Consider the following 15525-nt stretch of genomic DNA (forward strand, 5'->3'; position numbering starts at 1 on the left):
GTAAATATGAGTCAGTTGCCAAGCATCTGAATTTTGATCGTGCGCCCATGGGGACCTTTGCAACAGTCACACGTCACTTTTTTCAGTGCCTTTGTCGCTTCAAATGGTCACTAAATGAACTGTTGTAAGTTGAGGACTACCTGTATATCTATTTCTTGGCTGTCCCAAAGGTGCTTTTTCTGGAGGCAACTGGACTTTCTTGTTTTTTTTCTTTGAAGACTTTTCACTTCTCATCCAAGGAGCTTCTTCAGCCCTGACAGGTTAGTGAGGAATGGAAGGATTTATACTCCTTGCAGACAGCTGGTCATTTGCATCCCTTTTAGAGCAAGGATCTTCAAACTTGACAGCTTTAAGACTTGTGGACTTCAACTCCCAGAATTCCTGAGCTAACAGGACTGGAGTTGAAGTCTACACGTCTTAAAGCTGCCAAGTTTGAAGAACCTTGTTTTGGAGGGGTCGGTGAAGCACTTGGAGGTTTATCTGTGTCCTCAGTGTCACCTGAGTAGTGCTAACGGTTCCTGTAATGTGCCATTTTTTCCCTCTTGGGAATCCATTCCTACTCAATTACCAAGCTGTCTGCAAGGAATATAAATCCTTCCATTCCCCCCCTGACCTGCCAGAGGTGAAGAAGCTTCTTGAATGAGAAGCAAAATGTCTCCAAAGAAATAAAACCAGAAATTCCAGTTGCCTCCTGAAAAAGCGCCATGACCCGGATGACTGAGAATCTCTACAGACTGTTTCTTGGCTGTGCAGGGGATTTTAAGGACTCTTCTCCAAGCCTCAAGGACCAAAAGCCTCAGGAACTCTTTTCTATCCTGCTTCTCCAGAGTCCGACTTCTGCTTCCATCGAAGGTCACAGGCAAAACCATTGCAGTGGCCAGCGCTACATCTCAGGATCTGTCTTATCGTTTTCATTTTCAGCTGCCCAGCAGCTGAGGTGTGTCCACCCGCAATTTTGCTTCCCTCGCGGTCCCTTGAAGCACACTTGAGTACTCCCATACGTATCTCCCTCAGGCCCTGCCCTGTGGAAGCGGGTTGGAGAAACACCCCAGTCGTGTAATTACTGCATCCAGAGGCAGGGCATACTTTCTGGCCACTTCTTGCCCCCAGGAGCGCCACTGTCCAGTCAGGTTTTTCCCTCCAGGCCTGATCCGTCATCCAGCTACAATAGCGTTTCTCAACCTTGTGAACTTTAAGATGGGTGGACGTCAACTCCCAGAATTCCCCAGCCAGCGATGCTGGCTGGGGAATTCTGGGAGTTGACGTCCACCCATCTTAAGGTTGAGAAAAATGGAGCTAAAAGCGGAGGGCAAAGCAAACGCAAAGCCTCTTCTTCCGTGTGGTTGTCATGACTTCCATTCTCGAAGGTGCGAGAAGCAAGCGACTGGGGCCCCTTCCAAGACAAACCTTTTGGGGCCTCAGCTGTGGTCCCAAGACTCCCAACTAAGAAGCTGAGTTGCCAGTGAGAGGAAGGGGCTGGGTAGAAAAATCCTTGTGGCAGATTACTTACTTAATTTTCTTTTAAAGGGAAGAGGTGATCGACGGAAAGGAGCCCTTCATTTCTTTTTCCTAGATGAACTTTAACTTTTTGCATGCATGGAGAGACAAGCTGCTGCTTGCAAGTTTCCAAAGGCTTCAGGGGCTCCTCCTCCTTTTCCTCTTCCTCCCCCTCCTTTTCTTTTTCTCCTCCTCCTTCCTCTCCTTTTCTCTTTCTCCTCCTCCTCCTTTCCTCTTGTCCCTCCTTTCTCTCCTTTTCTCTTCCTCCTCCTCCTCCTCCTCCTCCTCTTCCTCCTCTTCCTTTTCCTTTCCTCCTTTTCCTTTCCTCCCCTCCTTTCCTCTTCCTCCCCTCCTTTTCTTTTTCTCCTCCTCCTTCATCTCCTTTTCTCTTTCTCCTCCTCCTCCTTTCCTCTTGTCCTCCTTTCTCTCCTTTTCTCTTCCTCCTCCTCCTCCTCCTCCTCCTCCTCCTCTTCCTCCTCTTCCTTTCCTTTCCTCCTTTTCCTTTCCTCCCCTCCTTTCCTCTTCCTCCCCTCCTTTTCTTTTTCTCCTCCTCCTTCATCTCCTTTTCTCTTTCTCCTCCTCCTCCTTTCCTCTTGTCCCTCCTTTCTCTCCTTTTCTCTTCCTCCCCTCCTCCTCCTCCTCCTCCTCTTCCTCCTCTTCCTTCTTCCTCCTCCTTTCCTTTCCTCCCCTCCTTTCCTCTTCCCCTCCTTTCTTTTTCTCCTCCTCCTTCATCTCCTTTCTTTCTCCTCCTCCTCCTTTCCTCTTGTCCCTCCTTTCTCTCCTTTTCTCTTCCTCCTCCCTCCTCCTCCTCCTCCTCCTCTTCCTCCTCTTCCTTTTCCTTTCCTCCTTTTCCTTTCCTCCCTCCTTTCCTCTTCCTCCCCTCCTTTTCTTTTCTCCTCCTCCTTCCTCTCCTTTTCTCTTCCTCCTCCTGCTCCTCCTTCCTCCTCCTCCTCTTCCTCCTCTTCCTTTCCTCCTCCTCCCTCCTCTTCTCTTTCTCCTCTTCCTCCTTGCCGTCCTCCTCTTCTTCCTTACGCATTTTCCCCCAGTTCATGACTCTCCCTTGCCTGGCCTGGAGCAAAGGGAACTGAACCAAACTGTCCAGCCATCTGCACTGGGTTTTGGGAAGGCTCATTGCCCTCCCTCACCCCTTCTGTAGCCCAAACTGCAATAATGAAAGGTGTGTCGAGTGGAAATAAAGCTGGAGATCAAAGTCCTCTCTCCCCAGCCAAATAGATGCGTGGGAAGTTTCTGACGCCACAAGCAACAGCTAGCAACAGTTTCTGCCCTACCGTGGTAAATATTTGGCCAGTTCGCTAGCCAGAGATCAAATCTAATATTGTCTAAAAGCTTTAATTGCCCTGGAGAAAACCAGGTGCTGTTTCTTGATGAAGTCCTGGTGACTCTTGCAACGATGGCACACCTTTTGTATCAATAAAAAAACATTTCCAATCTAAAGCGTAATTGTGCTTCCCAAGTTACTATTTAAAGGCATTTATGCGTAGCCAGTAAAAATTTAACCGAGAAGGGAGAGGTCTCGGAAGCTGTCTGGGGAGAATAGCAAAGTAAGCACTAATAGCTTTTAAATGAAGAGGTGTGTCTGAGAGAGTCAGCCCGACTTTAGATATGTTGGGGAATACTTAAATATAGAAAAGAATACCAGGCTAAGGGGAGAACAAAGCAGGCAAATAGATATCGGGTAATATCTTGTAATTGTAGATGAGAGTCCTTGGCTCAGTAGTAGGGTTTTTGTTTGGAATTCTGGTTCCTATCCTGATACAGAAACAACTGACAAGAGGATCCCTTGCTGCTGAAGGCTTGGGAACAGATCAAGTAGATCTGATGTGCTGGAAAAAGTGGATTGGTGGAACCCGCCTCACGGATCATAGTGCAGCTGCTTGCGTTCATGAAGAGATCAGTAACAACAGGCAGTCATTTAAACTTCTCCCATAGAAACACAGGGCTGGAAGGGACAGTGGAAGTCTTCTGCTCTAATCTCCTTGTGACCAAGGCAGGAGTCCTTATTCCTTCCTGGACGAATGGTTATCCAGCCTCTTCTTGAAAACTTCCGGCAAGGAAGCACCCACCACTCCAGGAGGCAAACTTTTCCACTTTGTTAATTGTTCTTACTGTCAGAATATTTCTCCTTCATTTTACATTGGATCTCCCCTTTAATCATCTTCCACCCCTTACTTCTCATCCCGCCCTCTGATGCTTGGAGAATAAGTTAATATTTTCTTTACTGTGACAGTACTAGAAGATAGCTATCATGTCACCCGCACGCCTTCGCTTCACTAGGCTAAACATACCTAGTTCATTGTATGATTTAGCCTCCAGACCCCTTATTATTGCCGCTGTTCTTCTCTGCACTCTTTCTAGTGCATTGCTGAGCTTCTACTTAGGTGTATCGACTGAGGGTAGCGTGGCCCTCAGTGAGAATTTAGGGAGTTGGTGCGAGCACACAGTGTGTTTACCAGACTCAAAAATGTATTTGCCTCTAGTGAGTTAGGAAACTGAAGCAGTCAAGCATGGACAATTTCCACAAGATAAGCACCTTACTTACTGAGCAGAACGCATGGCTTCCTGGACCGAAAGCTTGTGACAGCTAAGAGCCAATGGTGGCCTCACACAGCACTTAAGCCACTCGTTTATTTTGTGCCCATCGCCACTCGCAGTCAAGCCTCTTTTGCAAACAGTTGAAGTGCTGCAGGAAAAAAGGAAGAAGAATGAGTAGGTATTACTAGCTGGTCCTCTGAACCACTTTGGGGGTGAAAAGCAAATTTTCTTGTTCTTGGTTCTGCAAGGCAAGTTTAAAGCAGCGGTGTTTTAATAACCCAGGTCTTGGTCTGTTGGACATTTTCTTTGTATATCTTGCCTGCCAAAAGCCCCAGCTGGTTTGATCCCCTCTCTGGCTACCTCAGGAATCTTGAAAACTCAGAAGAGACATTTCATTTTTTGTGAAGTGGTCAAGAACCAATATAAGAAGTTCAGTGGCTGCGTGATAGTCATTAGCTCAGATAGTCAATTAGCTCATTAGGTCAAGGGATTAAATGGACTCAGAATAACGGATTAACAGAGTTGGAAGGGACCTTGGAGGTCTTCTAGTCCAACCCCCTGTTCAGGCACAAGAGCTATACCATTTCAGACAAAGGTTTATGCAATCTCTTCTTAAAAACTTCCAGTGTTGGAGCATCCACAACTTCTGGAGGCAAACTGTTCCACTGGTTAATTATTCTGTTAGGAAATGTCTCCTTAGTTGTAGGTCGCTTCTCTCCTTGATTAGTTTCCATCCGTTGCTTTTTGTCCTGCCTTCTAGTGCTTTGGAAAATAGGTTGATTCCCTCGTCTTTGTGGCAGCCCTTCAAATATTGGAAGACTGCTATCATGTCATCCCTAGTCTGTTGGTGATTTCTCATCAAAAATAGAGCCCCCATATTCAGAAGCAATGTACCCCCAAATACCACTTGTTGAACAGCCCCTGGGTAGATCGGTTGGGTCCAGCAGGTGCTTTTTAAAAGAAACAATTGTGTTTTGGGGTGGGAACAGCTAAGATTCTTGAAGCATATGTCATACGCCTGCCTCTCTTCTTTCCCCAAAATTGTTTTGAAATGGTCTTGGAAACTTTTTAAACTCGTTCCTGTTGGATGATGTTCCTGTATATTGACCTGCCCTCCCCTATAATGGTACCCATCAGATACGTTCAGTGGTGGGATTGGAATAACTTAATAACTGGTTGTCTGGCTGGGTAGGCATGTCCAGTTGGTCATGTGACTGGGTGGGTGATGTCACTCATCACACCCAGCCCCGCCTCCCAGCCACTCGCCTCAAAGGAAGAGGTAGGATTCAACCAATTGGGGCAAATCCCACCACTGACTGGTCCCACCCCGCCCATTTTTTGGCCTTTTTTTTTTTGACTGTTTCAAGCCGTTTTTTCTGGCCGTTTTTCAGCTGTTTTTTGGCCCATTTTCAGGCGGTTTTTCAGGCTGTTTTTGGCCGCCAAATGGCCCCAAAACAGGCCAAAAAAACAAGTAGTGGCAGGGATTTGCTAGTTTGCCAGACTGCAGAATCTTAACTGCCGGTTCGCTTGAACTGGTGCAAACTGGTTAACAGCCCACCTCTGGATATGTTCCAACTATATCTCCCAGAATCCCAGCCGCTCGTCGATGTTCCTTGGAGGAAGGGGGAGGACTTTGAGCCCCCTCCTTACCAACTGTTTGTGCCTCGGTTCCCAGTTCACCCAGTTCCCACCCTGTTTTTCTTCCTTTCCAGGAATGCTTGAATACGACCCAGCCAAGAGGTTTTCAATACAACAGATAAGGCACCACAAGTGAGTGCTCCTTTATGTTCTGTTTTTTTTTTCCCCCTCTCTCCCCTTTTCTCCTGTTTGATGTTGTGAAGCTGTGTGTCATTTCTGTGCTGATTTGCCACTTTGGGGAAGGGAACAAAATGCAAGCAACTCTTCCCTCCCCCACTCCATTAAAACAAAAGCAGCTGATAGTTAGTAAAGAAAGTTTTATTTTTAAAATTGATGCCCCGTTGCATTTTGCTTCTTCAGAAAGCCTCTGAGTGGTTGGCTTTTCATTCTTGATCAATAAGGATATACAGCTACATCGATTAAACAGCTCCTGCTCACAAGGAAGGAAAAGTTGTACAGATAGTTCTTGACTTACAACTGCAGTGGAGCCCCAAATCTCTGTGGCTAAGTGCGACAATTTTTCACTGAGTTTTGCCCCATTTTGCAACCTTTCTTTCTTTTTTTTTTTGCCTCAGATGCTAAGTAAATCACTGCCCTTGATAAGTTAGTAACCCGGTTGTTAAGTGAATGCGGCTGCCTCATTGACTTTGCTGGTCAGAAGGTCGCAAAAGGGGATCACGTGACCCCGGGACACTGCAGCCGTCATAACTACGGAGCAGTTTGCCAAGCCTTTGAATTTTGATCATGTGGCCATGGGGGCGCTGCAACGGTCACAAGGGTCGAAAATGGTCATAAATCACTTTGTAACTTTAGTGGCTTTCGTTGTAGTCACTTTAATTGTAACTTTGAATGTTCACTAAATGAACGATTGTGAGTCAAAGACTACCTATATTATCATAAAGCCAATGGCGGTAACTAGTGTTCTTCCCAGTCAGCACCCTGGGATTGAAGTTTTAGAGGTGAATGTCAGACTTATTCTCAGAACTTGGATTTCCACTTGGCCAAAGCTGCAACCGCTCCACACGCTCGTCACACTTTAGGGGGACATCAAAGTTTGTAACAGAAGCCATTGCTGGTGGGGGGAGTGTCTCAAATTAAACTGAAATCTGTGAGATCTTCAGCAGAGCCTTGATGGAAGATTGAGGGACCACAGATATTCAGTGCATGTTTGGTTACAGAGTCTACTTCGAAAGCCTTAATTTCTATGTGTGTTTCTGACCTCTTTCCAAAATGATCCTTGGGAGCAAAATTCAACATTGATTCATTTCTGCCCACAGTTTATTAACCCTGTCTTTTATCTAAAGCAACGTTTCTCAACCTTGACAGCTTGAGGATGTGTGGACTTCAACTCCCAGAATTCCCCAGCCAGCAGGTCATAATCCCAATATCTAGTACGGTGTTTCCCCAACCTTGTCAACTTGAAGATGGGTGGACTTCAACTCCCAGAATTCCCCAGCCAGCCTGGCTGGGGAATTCTGGGAGTTGAAGTCCACCCATCTTCAAGTTGACAAGGTTGGGGAAACACTGCTCTAGTCTAAAGAATTGAAGTTATGGCTCCTGTGGGCTTCCTCCTCTCTTTCCCTGTGACACCCTGGCCTGAAATCACTTCATTCTTTTTGGAGATGGAATGAAGAGCTTCATCCTGCATCACTCAGCCTACCCCCAAGTCTCCAAGAGCATCACCCCTCTGGGAAGCATGTGTTGGCGCATGGTTCTCCTTGGGACTTTTTGGGTCCAAACAATTAAGGCAGCTGTGCCAAGGTTTGCTTCATCCAAGTGAGGATGGGTGAAAGAGTCTAAGTGATTTGATGGTGGAGGAAATGCGGTGCCTGGGCTTTTAAAGTTGAATCTGTCAATTTGACGTTTTCCTAAGAGTGTAACTTGAGTTCCAGGGATCTTGTTTGGGAGCAAAATAAGTTTGGTGTGGGTTCAACCTCCATTCTTGTGTTTTACTTTCTCTCTGTCTTTAGAGGCAGCAGAAGAAATGCTAGTTTCTAGTTCTCCCCTTTGCCTGCCTTCCTTCCTTCCTTCCTTCCTTCCTTCCTTTTTAGAAATAACTCAAGGCAGTGAACACATATAATACTCCTCCCTCCTCCTATTTTCCTCACAACAACCCTGTGAGGTGGATTGGGCTAAGAGAGAGTAAATGGCCCACAGTCTTCAGCCAGCTTTCATATCTAAGGTGGCACTAGAACTGTCAGTCTCATGGCGATTGGCCCAAATTCACCCAGTTGGCTTTCATATCTAAGGCGGGTCTAGAACTGTCAGTCTCATGGCGATTGGCCCAAATTCACCCAGTTGGCTTTCATATCTAAGGCGGTCTAGAACTGTCAGTCTCATGGCGATTGGCTAAATTCACCCAGTTGGCTTTCTATATCTAAGGCGGGTCTAGAACTCACTGTCTCCTGGTTTCTAGGCCATCTCCTTAACCACTAAGCCTAACTGGCTCTCATATATAACAGTTCCAAACTTTCTTTCAAGCTCTTTGCCCATCAAACCTAAGAAAAAATCATTCTGGCTCCATTTTCATATTTATTTTAAGAGACTTCAGGATCAGAATAAAATACTTATCCCAATATTTCTTCTTTTGAAGGAGAAACGGTGCCTAGAACTCACATCTCCTACCATAGTGATTGCCCCAAAGTCAGCCAGCTGGCTTTCATGTGTAAGGCGAGACTAAAACTCCCAGTCTCTTGGTGGTTGCTCCAAAGGCACCCAGCCAGTTTTCATACCTAAGGAGGGACTAGAACTCACCATCTCCTGATTTCTAGCCCGGTGGCTACACCAAACTGGCTTATGGACCCTTTACAAAGAAATGGTTGATCCGATCCTCCCATATAGTTGCTGAGAGGCTGGGAAAGAGCCAGTGGCCAGCTGGCTTTCTTTCTTTCTTTCTTTCTTTCTTTCTTTCTTTCTTTCTTTCTTTCTTTCTTTCTTTCTTTCTTTCTTTCTCTCTCTCTCTCTCTCTCTCTCTCTCTCTCTCTCTCTCTCTCTCTCTCCTTCGTTCTTTTGCAGGCCAAAGGTCTTTCGCAACTCAGGGCGTCTGCCCCTCCGAACAGCTCCCTGCGTCTGGCCTTGGCACAGAGCTGACTCAATCCTCCCCTCCCATGCTCAGTTCATTTATCTTCATTTGCTAGTCATGCAAAATCCTGCATCAGCCATTTTCCATTCACCCTCCTATTTGTCCCAAATGAAACCAGAAGTGGGGTCATTTTTTGTTCGTCTTTTCCCCAAATGGAGGAGAGGCAGGGGAGAAATCTGACGTGGGCGTCCTAATGGACATCAAAAGGCAGAATGCGGGCATCACATACCTTTTTGCTCATGTTGGACCCTCTGCTAAGGAGAGCAGGGGTCTCCAAACTTGGTAACTTTGAGACTTGTAGACTTTATGTCCCAGAATTCCTCAGCCAGCCAAGCTGTTGAAGTCCACAAGTCTTAAAAGTTGTCAAGTTTGGGGACCCCTGAAGTAGAGTAATCCCATCAGGAGTAGTTTATTGGCTGAGCGGCCTGGGTTGGGATGCTTACGGACTCCCAACCTGCACACATTCACCCTGTTAAACCTGTCGTGCAAACAAGAGCTGCGGATAACAGGTAATCCTCAACTTACAACCATTTATTTAGCGACCATTTAAAGCAAGGCTCTTGGCAAGTTTTAAGACTTTTGGACTTCAATTCCCAGAATTCCTGAACTAACACGGCTGGAGGAGGAATTCTGGGAGTTGAAGTACACAAAGCTTAAAGCTGTCAAGTTTGAAGGCCCCTGATTTAAAGTCACAAGGGGGCTGAAAAAAGTGGCTTACAACTCATCCTCACACTTACAACCCTTGCAGCATCCCCAGAGTCAGGTGATCAAAGTTCTGGTGCCTGCCAACCGGTGCGTAGGGCTGTATGGCTGCAGTGTCCCAGGGGTCATGGGATCACCAATTTACAACTTTCCCAGCCGGCTTCTGACAAGCAGAGTCAGTGGGAAAAGCCTAATTTGTTTTAAAGACCTCATGATTCACTTAACAACTATGGTTTTTAAAGAAGGTCATAAAATCTGGTGTGTCTCACTTAGCAGCTGTTTTGCTTAACAGTGAAAATTCTGGTCCCAGTTTAAGGCTAGGAATACCTGTACCTGGTTCTCTTTATGTTCCCTAGAGATGCCAAGATTTGAAATCTGGAACATCAACTCTGCCTATAACTGTTTGTTTAATGAAAAGAAGAACCAGGGCTGACATGATAGCGGTATTCTGATATCTAAGGGTCTTTCATAAAGAAGAGGGGGGTCCAGCTATTCTCCAAAGCACCAGAAGGCAGGACAAGAAGCAATAAGGATGGAAAGTAATCAAGGAGAGAAGCAACCTAGAACTAAGGAGGAATTTCCCGACAGTTAGAACAATTAATTGGTAGAACAATTTGCCTCCAGAAGTTGCGGGTGTTCCAACACTGGAGGTTTTTAAGAAGAGATTGGACATCCATTTGTCTGAAATGATACAGGGTTTCCTGCCTGAGCAGGGGGTTGGACTAGAAGACCTCCAAGGTCCCTACCAACTGTTATTCTATTATCCTTCAGTATCTGAGTCTCAGGGACTCAGTTTCCATACCAAGAGGTCTTCCCAAACCTTCTGTTCCCAAAGCAGATATAGGTAGTCCTCGACTTAGGACCACAGTGGAGCCCAAATTTGCTCCTGCATTAATTGTTGTTAAAAGTGAATTTTGCCCCATTTTATGATCGTAGTTGTTAAGTCAATCACTGCAGCTGTTAAGTCAGTAACACGGTTGTTAGGTAGATCTGGCTTCCCACATTGACTTTGCTTGTCAAAAGGTCGCAAAAGGTGATCACATGACCCCCCCGGGACTCTGCAACCGTCATAATTATACATGCTAGTTGCCAAATTTATAGGGAGAAATACGAGTGTTATGTAAACTGATGTTTATTGTCATCATTTATGGAGCTCCAATTAAACCGCGTGGTCCCAATTCAGTGGATTTTCTATATCTGTCCTTCGTCTCAGGAACACTTCCAAGGTTGTGAATGCAGACAATTTGGGATGTTTCTGGAAAAAAACAACAACAAATCTGTGGTTTAAGCTGCTTCTTCTAAACATAGAGGAGGAAAAGAAATCTTTATTGTTAGTCTGTGCTTACTTGTCCTGAATTATAATTAGTTCCTCTCTGTTTCCTTCCCTCTCCTCATCTTGTCTTCCTCAATGAAGATCCATAGGCAAATGTTTCGCCTGGCCTTAGAGTATTAAAATCAATATCACTCTGCAGGTTTCCACTTTTATCCAAACCTATTTTTAACTCTTTCAATATGTAGAACCAAAAGGCCAACATTTAAAATAGAGCAGCAAATTCCTGTGTTTTGACTCCCTCGCCCAGCCCATCTTAGCCTCTTGACCAGGCTGTGTACAATTCGTTGAGAATGACTGTTAATAACTCTTTTTTTAAAAGACAAAAATCAATCTCAGGGTGTGTGTTTTTTTAATCATTTGGCTTTTTTGAAGCTGAAGTGTTTTGTAAGGGAGGTATTGCAGCTCTCTTGGAGATGCTTATTTTGTTCACAGAAGCTATGAGTTTTCAGATCTCTGGTAGCCTCACTTAGAAGACGATAGAAATAATTCTTGGAGCTGCTGCCTGCCAGTGTAGGTAGAGCTGGCCCAAGGGGAAATCAGCCAGATATCCACATTGCAGGAAGCAATGAAATTTAATTTGGGCTTAGCAGTTATGCCTAACTATTGTGGTTCGTAAAGTCTGCTTTATAACTTATCTCTCCGATTCAAAGTGGGTGGACAGAGACATGCATGTAGCATCCGTAGACCCCCTCCTTAAACCAAGTTTGTCTTCCGGGATCAGTCATTCCCATGGGCAGCATGCACAATCCCAGGAAAAAAAAACCCACAACTTCTTTAAGGAGTTGCCAACTGGTGTTACTATACGCAAATCTGAATCACTGCACAAAGCTATTATGAATGAATCAGGACACAGTAGCTGGTTTCCAGATGCAGAGTTGAGGCAAACCTTAACTTTGGATCAGCCGATTTCCTTCGTTAACATCGTAGATGAAATAACTATTTGCATCATACAGGTGCAGTAGTCCTCAACTTACAACCATTCATTTAGCGACTGTTGGAAGTTATAGGCCCTGAAAAAAGTGATTTGCAGCTGGTCCGTGCACTTACAACTGCTGCAGCATTCCCCACAGTCACATGATCAAAATCCAGGTGCAACCAGGTATTTGTGCAGCATCATGTGATCGCCATTTGTGACCTTCCCAGCTGGCTTCTTACAAACAAAATCAGTGGGGGGAGGGAACCAGATTCACTTAACGACCACATGGTTTGCTTCAAGTGATTTGCATAACAACCATGGCAAAAAAAAAAAAAGTTGTAAAATCAGACAAAGTTGCTTAATGACTGGCTTGTTTGGTAACTGAAATTCTAGTCCTGATTGTGAGTGTAAGTTGAGTGTTACCCGTAGTGGGATGCTGAATGAATCTCACGTGGTTGGATCAGTGGTGCGATTCAACCGGTGTAACAACCGGTGCGGCTCCGCGTTAAAAGCCCATTTTTAGCTCTAATACTTACCTTCTCCTGCAACCCCTGTGAATAAACCAGCTGAGGCAAGGCAAACCACCCTGCCGCATGAATCAGCTGTGCTCTAAAACAGCGAAATAAAGCACAGGAAAAGGACGGGGGCGGGTGGGCGGGGCCAAATCCTCACCTGTTCACCCGAATCAGTCAAAACCGGTAGAATTCCACCACCCCTGGGTTGGATTCACACAATACAGGTGGTCTTTGATTTACGACCACAGTTGACCCAAACTTTCCGTGGCTGAGCAACACAGTTGCTAAGTGAGTGCCCCACTGTAAGACCTTTCTTGCCACCGTTGTTAAGGGAATCCCAGCAGTTAAGTTAGTAACATAGTTGTTCAGTGAATCTGGCTTCCCCATTGACTTTCCTCGTCAGAAGGTTGCAAAAGATGATAACACGACCAAGGTGGGACACGACAGCCGTCATAAGTATGAGCCAATTGCCAGACCTACCACATTTCATGAACTCAGAGGCCATTCTGTGGCTTCAAGGAAGAGCCCAAAAGCGAATTGCAAGCAAGCCAGAGATGATGATGATTCTTCTGTGTTGCCAGGGGCTATGCAACCACCGTTGCCTTGATAAAGAACCTGCCATAAAACATGGCACCTCGATTTTCACTAATGCCGAGCTTTACAGAGGAGCAAGCCCAGAGAAATATCTCTCCATCTCTCTCTCACACACACAATTAAAGCTTGCTTTAAGCTGCAAAGCTTTGGATGACCGTATATTCGTCCTATTTCTTTCTATCCTCTCTGCTTTTGAAGAAATTTCGAAGACTGGTGAGGTTTGGAAGGAAGTCAAAAGCAAAAATTCAACAAATTACATCAAATGAATCAGAGGCTTAAGGGCAGATCTTCGCAAGGATTATTCCTAAGTAATCTTTAATTCCCTGCCCCAAGCCTGATAACGGATGACAGATAATCAGAGTTGGAAGGTACCTTGTAGGTCATCTAGTCCAACCACCCGCCCAAGCGGGAGACCCTACGCCATTTCTGACACTGCTATAACTGACTCCAGCTGGGGACACACTGACCTCATAGGAGGCCGTGGGGAGAGTTGATCATAATTAAGAATTCTGGTTTTTTTCTCACCTTGGCGATGGCTGCATGGCCAAACCTTCCTTGAACAATACGGATTTAAGTACAGGTAGTCCTTGGCTTACAACAGTTGGTTTACCGACCTTTCGAAATTATAACGGCACAGTGACTTAGGGCCATTTTTCACACTTAGAACCATTGTTGGTCGTGTGATTTACATTCGGCTGCTTGACAGCTGGCTCACATTTATGATGGTTGCAATGTCCTGGAGCCATGTGATTTTGGGGTGGGATTCTACTGGTTCAGACTGGTTCGGGCCAACCGGATGTTAAACCTACAGCTGGTTTGCCGACCCGATATTTCAAACAACTGGCTGGCACCTCCCCTCCTCTTCCAAGGAGTCTCCACGCGGCCCATTTTTGATGGGGGCAAGTTCAGAGTCTGCGCTGTTTTTGCCCTCCCAGAGGCCCAGGGGGAGGCCTCTTGGGAGGGCAAAAATGGCCTCCCTCGGGCTCTGGAGGCCCACCAGAAGCCGGAAACAGGAAGTTCCAGTAGGTCCCGCTCACCCAGCAACCGGGCAGCAAACCGGTTACTGGGATTTTTGCATCCCACCCCTGCATGTGATCCCCTTTTGTGACCTTCTGACAAACAAATTCAACGGGGAAGCCAGATTCACTTAAGAACCATGTTGACAACTGCGGTGATTCACTTAACAACTGTGGCAAAAAAGAAAAAGGTCGTAACCTGGGGCAAAACAACTGTCTCGCTTAGCAAAGTAAAATTTAAGCTCAATTGTGATTGTAAGTCATACCTGTAGCTGCCTGGCTCCCTCATGATGAAGCAGCCAAGGGTGGGTGAGGCCTTAAATGGTTTTTCTTTCCAGGCCACTGAGAATAGGGTGCCATTTATTTCTCTCTCTATTATCCGTTCCACCAAGAAGTGCGATGTTGTGTTGTTGTGGACGGTGAAGGCTGCTGGCTCAGTTACCTTGGGGAGACGCAAGAACTTGAAAACCAGTGTGTGTGTGTGGACCTCAACTTCTCAGTTGGAGCCTTACTAAACAGCCCCTGAGAATAAATGGGGAAAAGTGACTTTCTTTTTTCCATTCACCCCCCCCAAAAAGACCTTGGGCAGATTTTCACGTGAATCCAGTGAGGCCATTGTGAGAAAATAAGGGGCTGTTGAACTGTTTGCACAAGTCAGTCGGCTGGGGAATTCTGGGAATTGAAGTCCACACACCGTAAAGTGGCCAAAGGTTAAGAAACCCACCAGCCTGTAGGAAACCAGTGAAACATCCTTGGTCCCAAAGCACTAAAACCTTGGTTTCCTTTAGCTGGTTTCGGAAAAAGCACCCTCAGTGTGAGCCACCCATCGCCATCCCGCCCAGCCCGGAGACGAAGGATCGGTGGAGGAGCATGACGGTGGTGCCTTACTTGGAAGACCTCCATGGCTACAACGAGGAGGAGGAGGATGACTTAAAAGACGACTACCTGGAGGACGAGATCATTTACACTCAGGACTTCACCATGCCAGGTAAGGAAGGCGGCTGGGGCTGGAAGCGAGAAGGGACGGTGGCCCCGAGGAGCCTAAAAGGAGCAGAGCGAGTTTGGTGACTTCTCTAGCTTTGCGGGCTGATGGGTTCTTCTTGGCATTTCCCCCAGCCATCCTGAGGCTTTGTGTGCAGCTGTAGCAGTTTGCTCAGGGTCCATTTTAAAAAGGAGACTGTAGATCTGTCTCCATCTTAAGTATAGGTAGTCCTTGACTTACAACCATTCATTTAACGACCATCCAAAGTTACAGGGCCTCTAAAAACAGTGACAGTCCTCACAATTAGGACTGTCATAGAATTTCCAGGGTCACATGACTGAAGTCCGGTTGCTTAGCCACCCACGTGTATTTCCAACGGTTACGGCACATAACCCCCTGGGTCGTTTGACGGCCAGCTGTGACCTTCCCTGCTGGCTTCCGACAAGCAAAGGCAACGGGGGAAGCCGGATTCAGCTAACAACCACATAAGTCACTTAAGAAGCAGAATGACTCGCTTAAGGACTGTAGCAAAAAGAGGTTGTAAGAGGGTTTGGCTTACTTAACCACTTTGCTTAGCAATGGAAATTCCGGTCCCGGTTGTCATAAGTCAGGCAATCCTTATACAGGTAGTCCTCAACTTACAGCCACAATTGAGCACGAAATTTCTGTGGTTAAGCGAGACGTTGTTAAATGAGCT

At 46.0% G+C, this 15525-nt stretch overlaps 1 protein-coding gene across 10 annotated transcripts in view; it reads left to right on the plus strand.

Annotated features, from left to right (window-relative positions):
* STK11 (serine/threonine kinase 11) overlaps positions 1-15525 on the plus strand; it is a 101743-nt gene that overhangs the window by 53422 nt on the left and 32796 nt on the right. For all 10 annotated transcript variants that reach the window (XM_087922679.1, XM_026699102.2, XM_087922680.1 and 7 more), the window contains 2 exons: positions 5763-5820; positions 14635-14834. In XM_087922679.1, coding sequence (XP_087778805.1) covers positions 5763-5820; positions 14635-14834 — 258 coding nt within the window. The remainder of the gene's footprint in view (positions 1-5762; positions 5821-14634; positions 14835-15525) is intronic.

This window comes from Pseudonaja textilis, chromosome 1 (assembly GCF_049901715.1).
Source record: "Pseudonaja textilis isolate UNSWEBS1 chromosome 1, rPseTex1.2, whole genome shotgun sequence".
Taxonomy (NCBI): domain Eukaryota; kingdom Metazoa; phylum Chordata; class Lepidosauria; order Squamata; family Elapidae; genus Pseudonaja; species Pseudonaja textilis.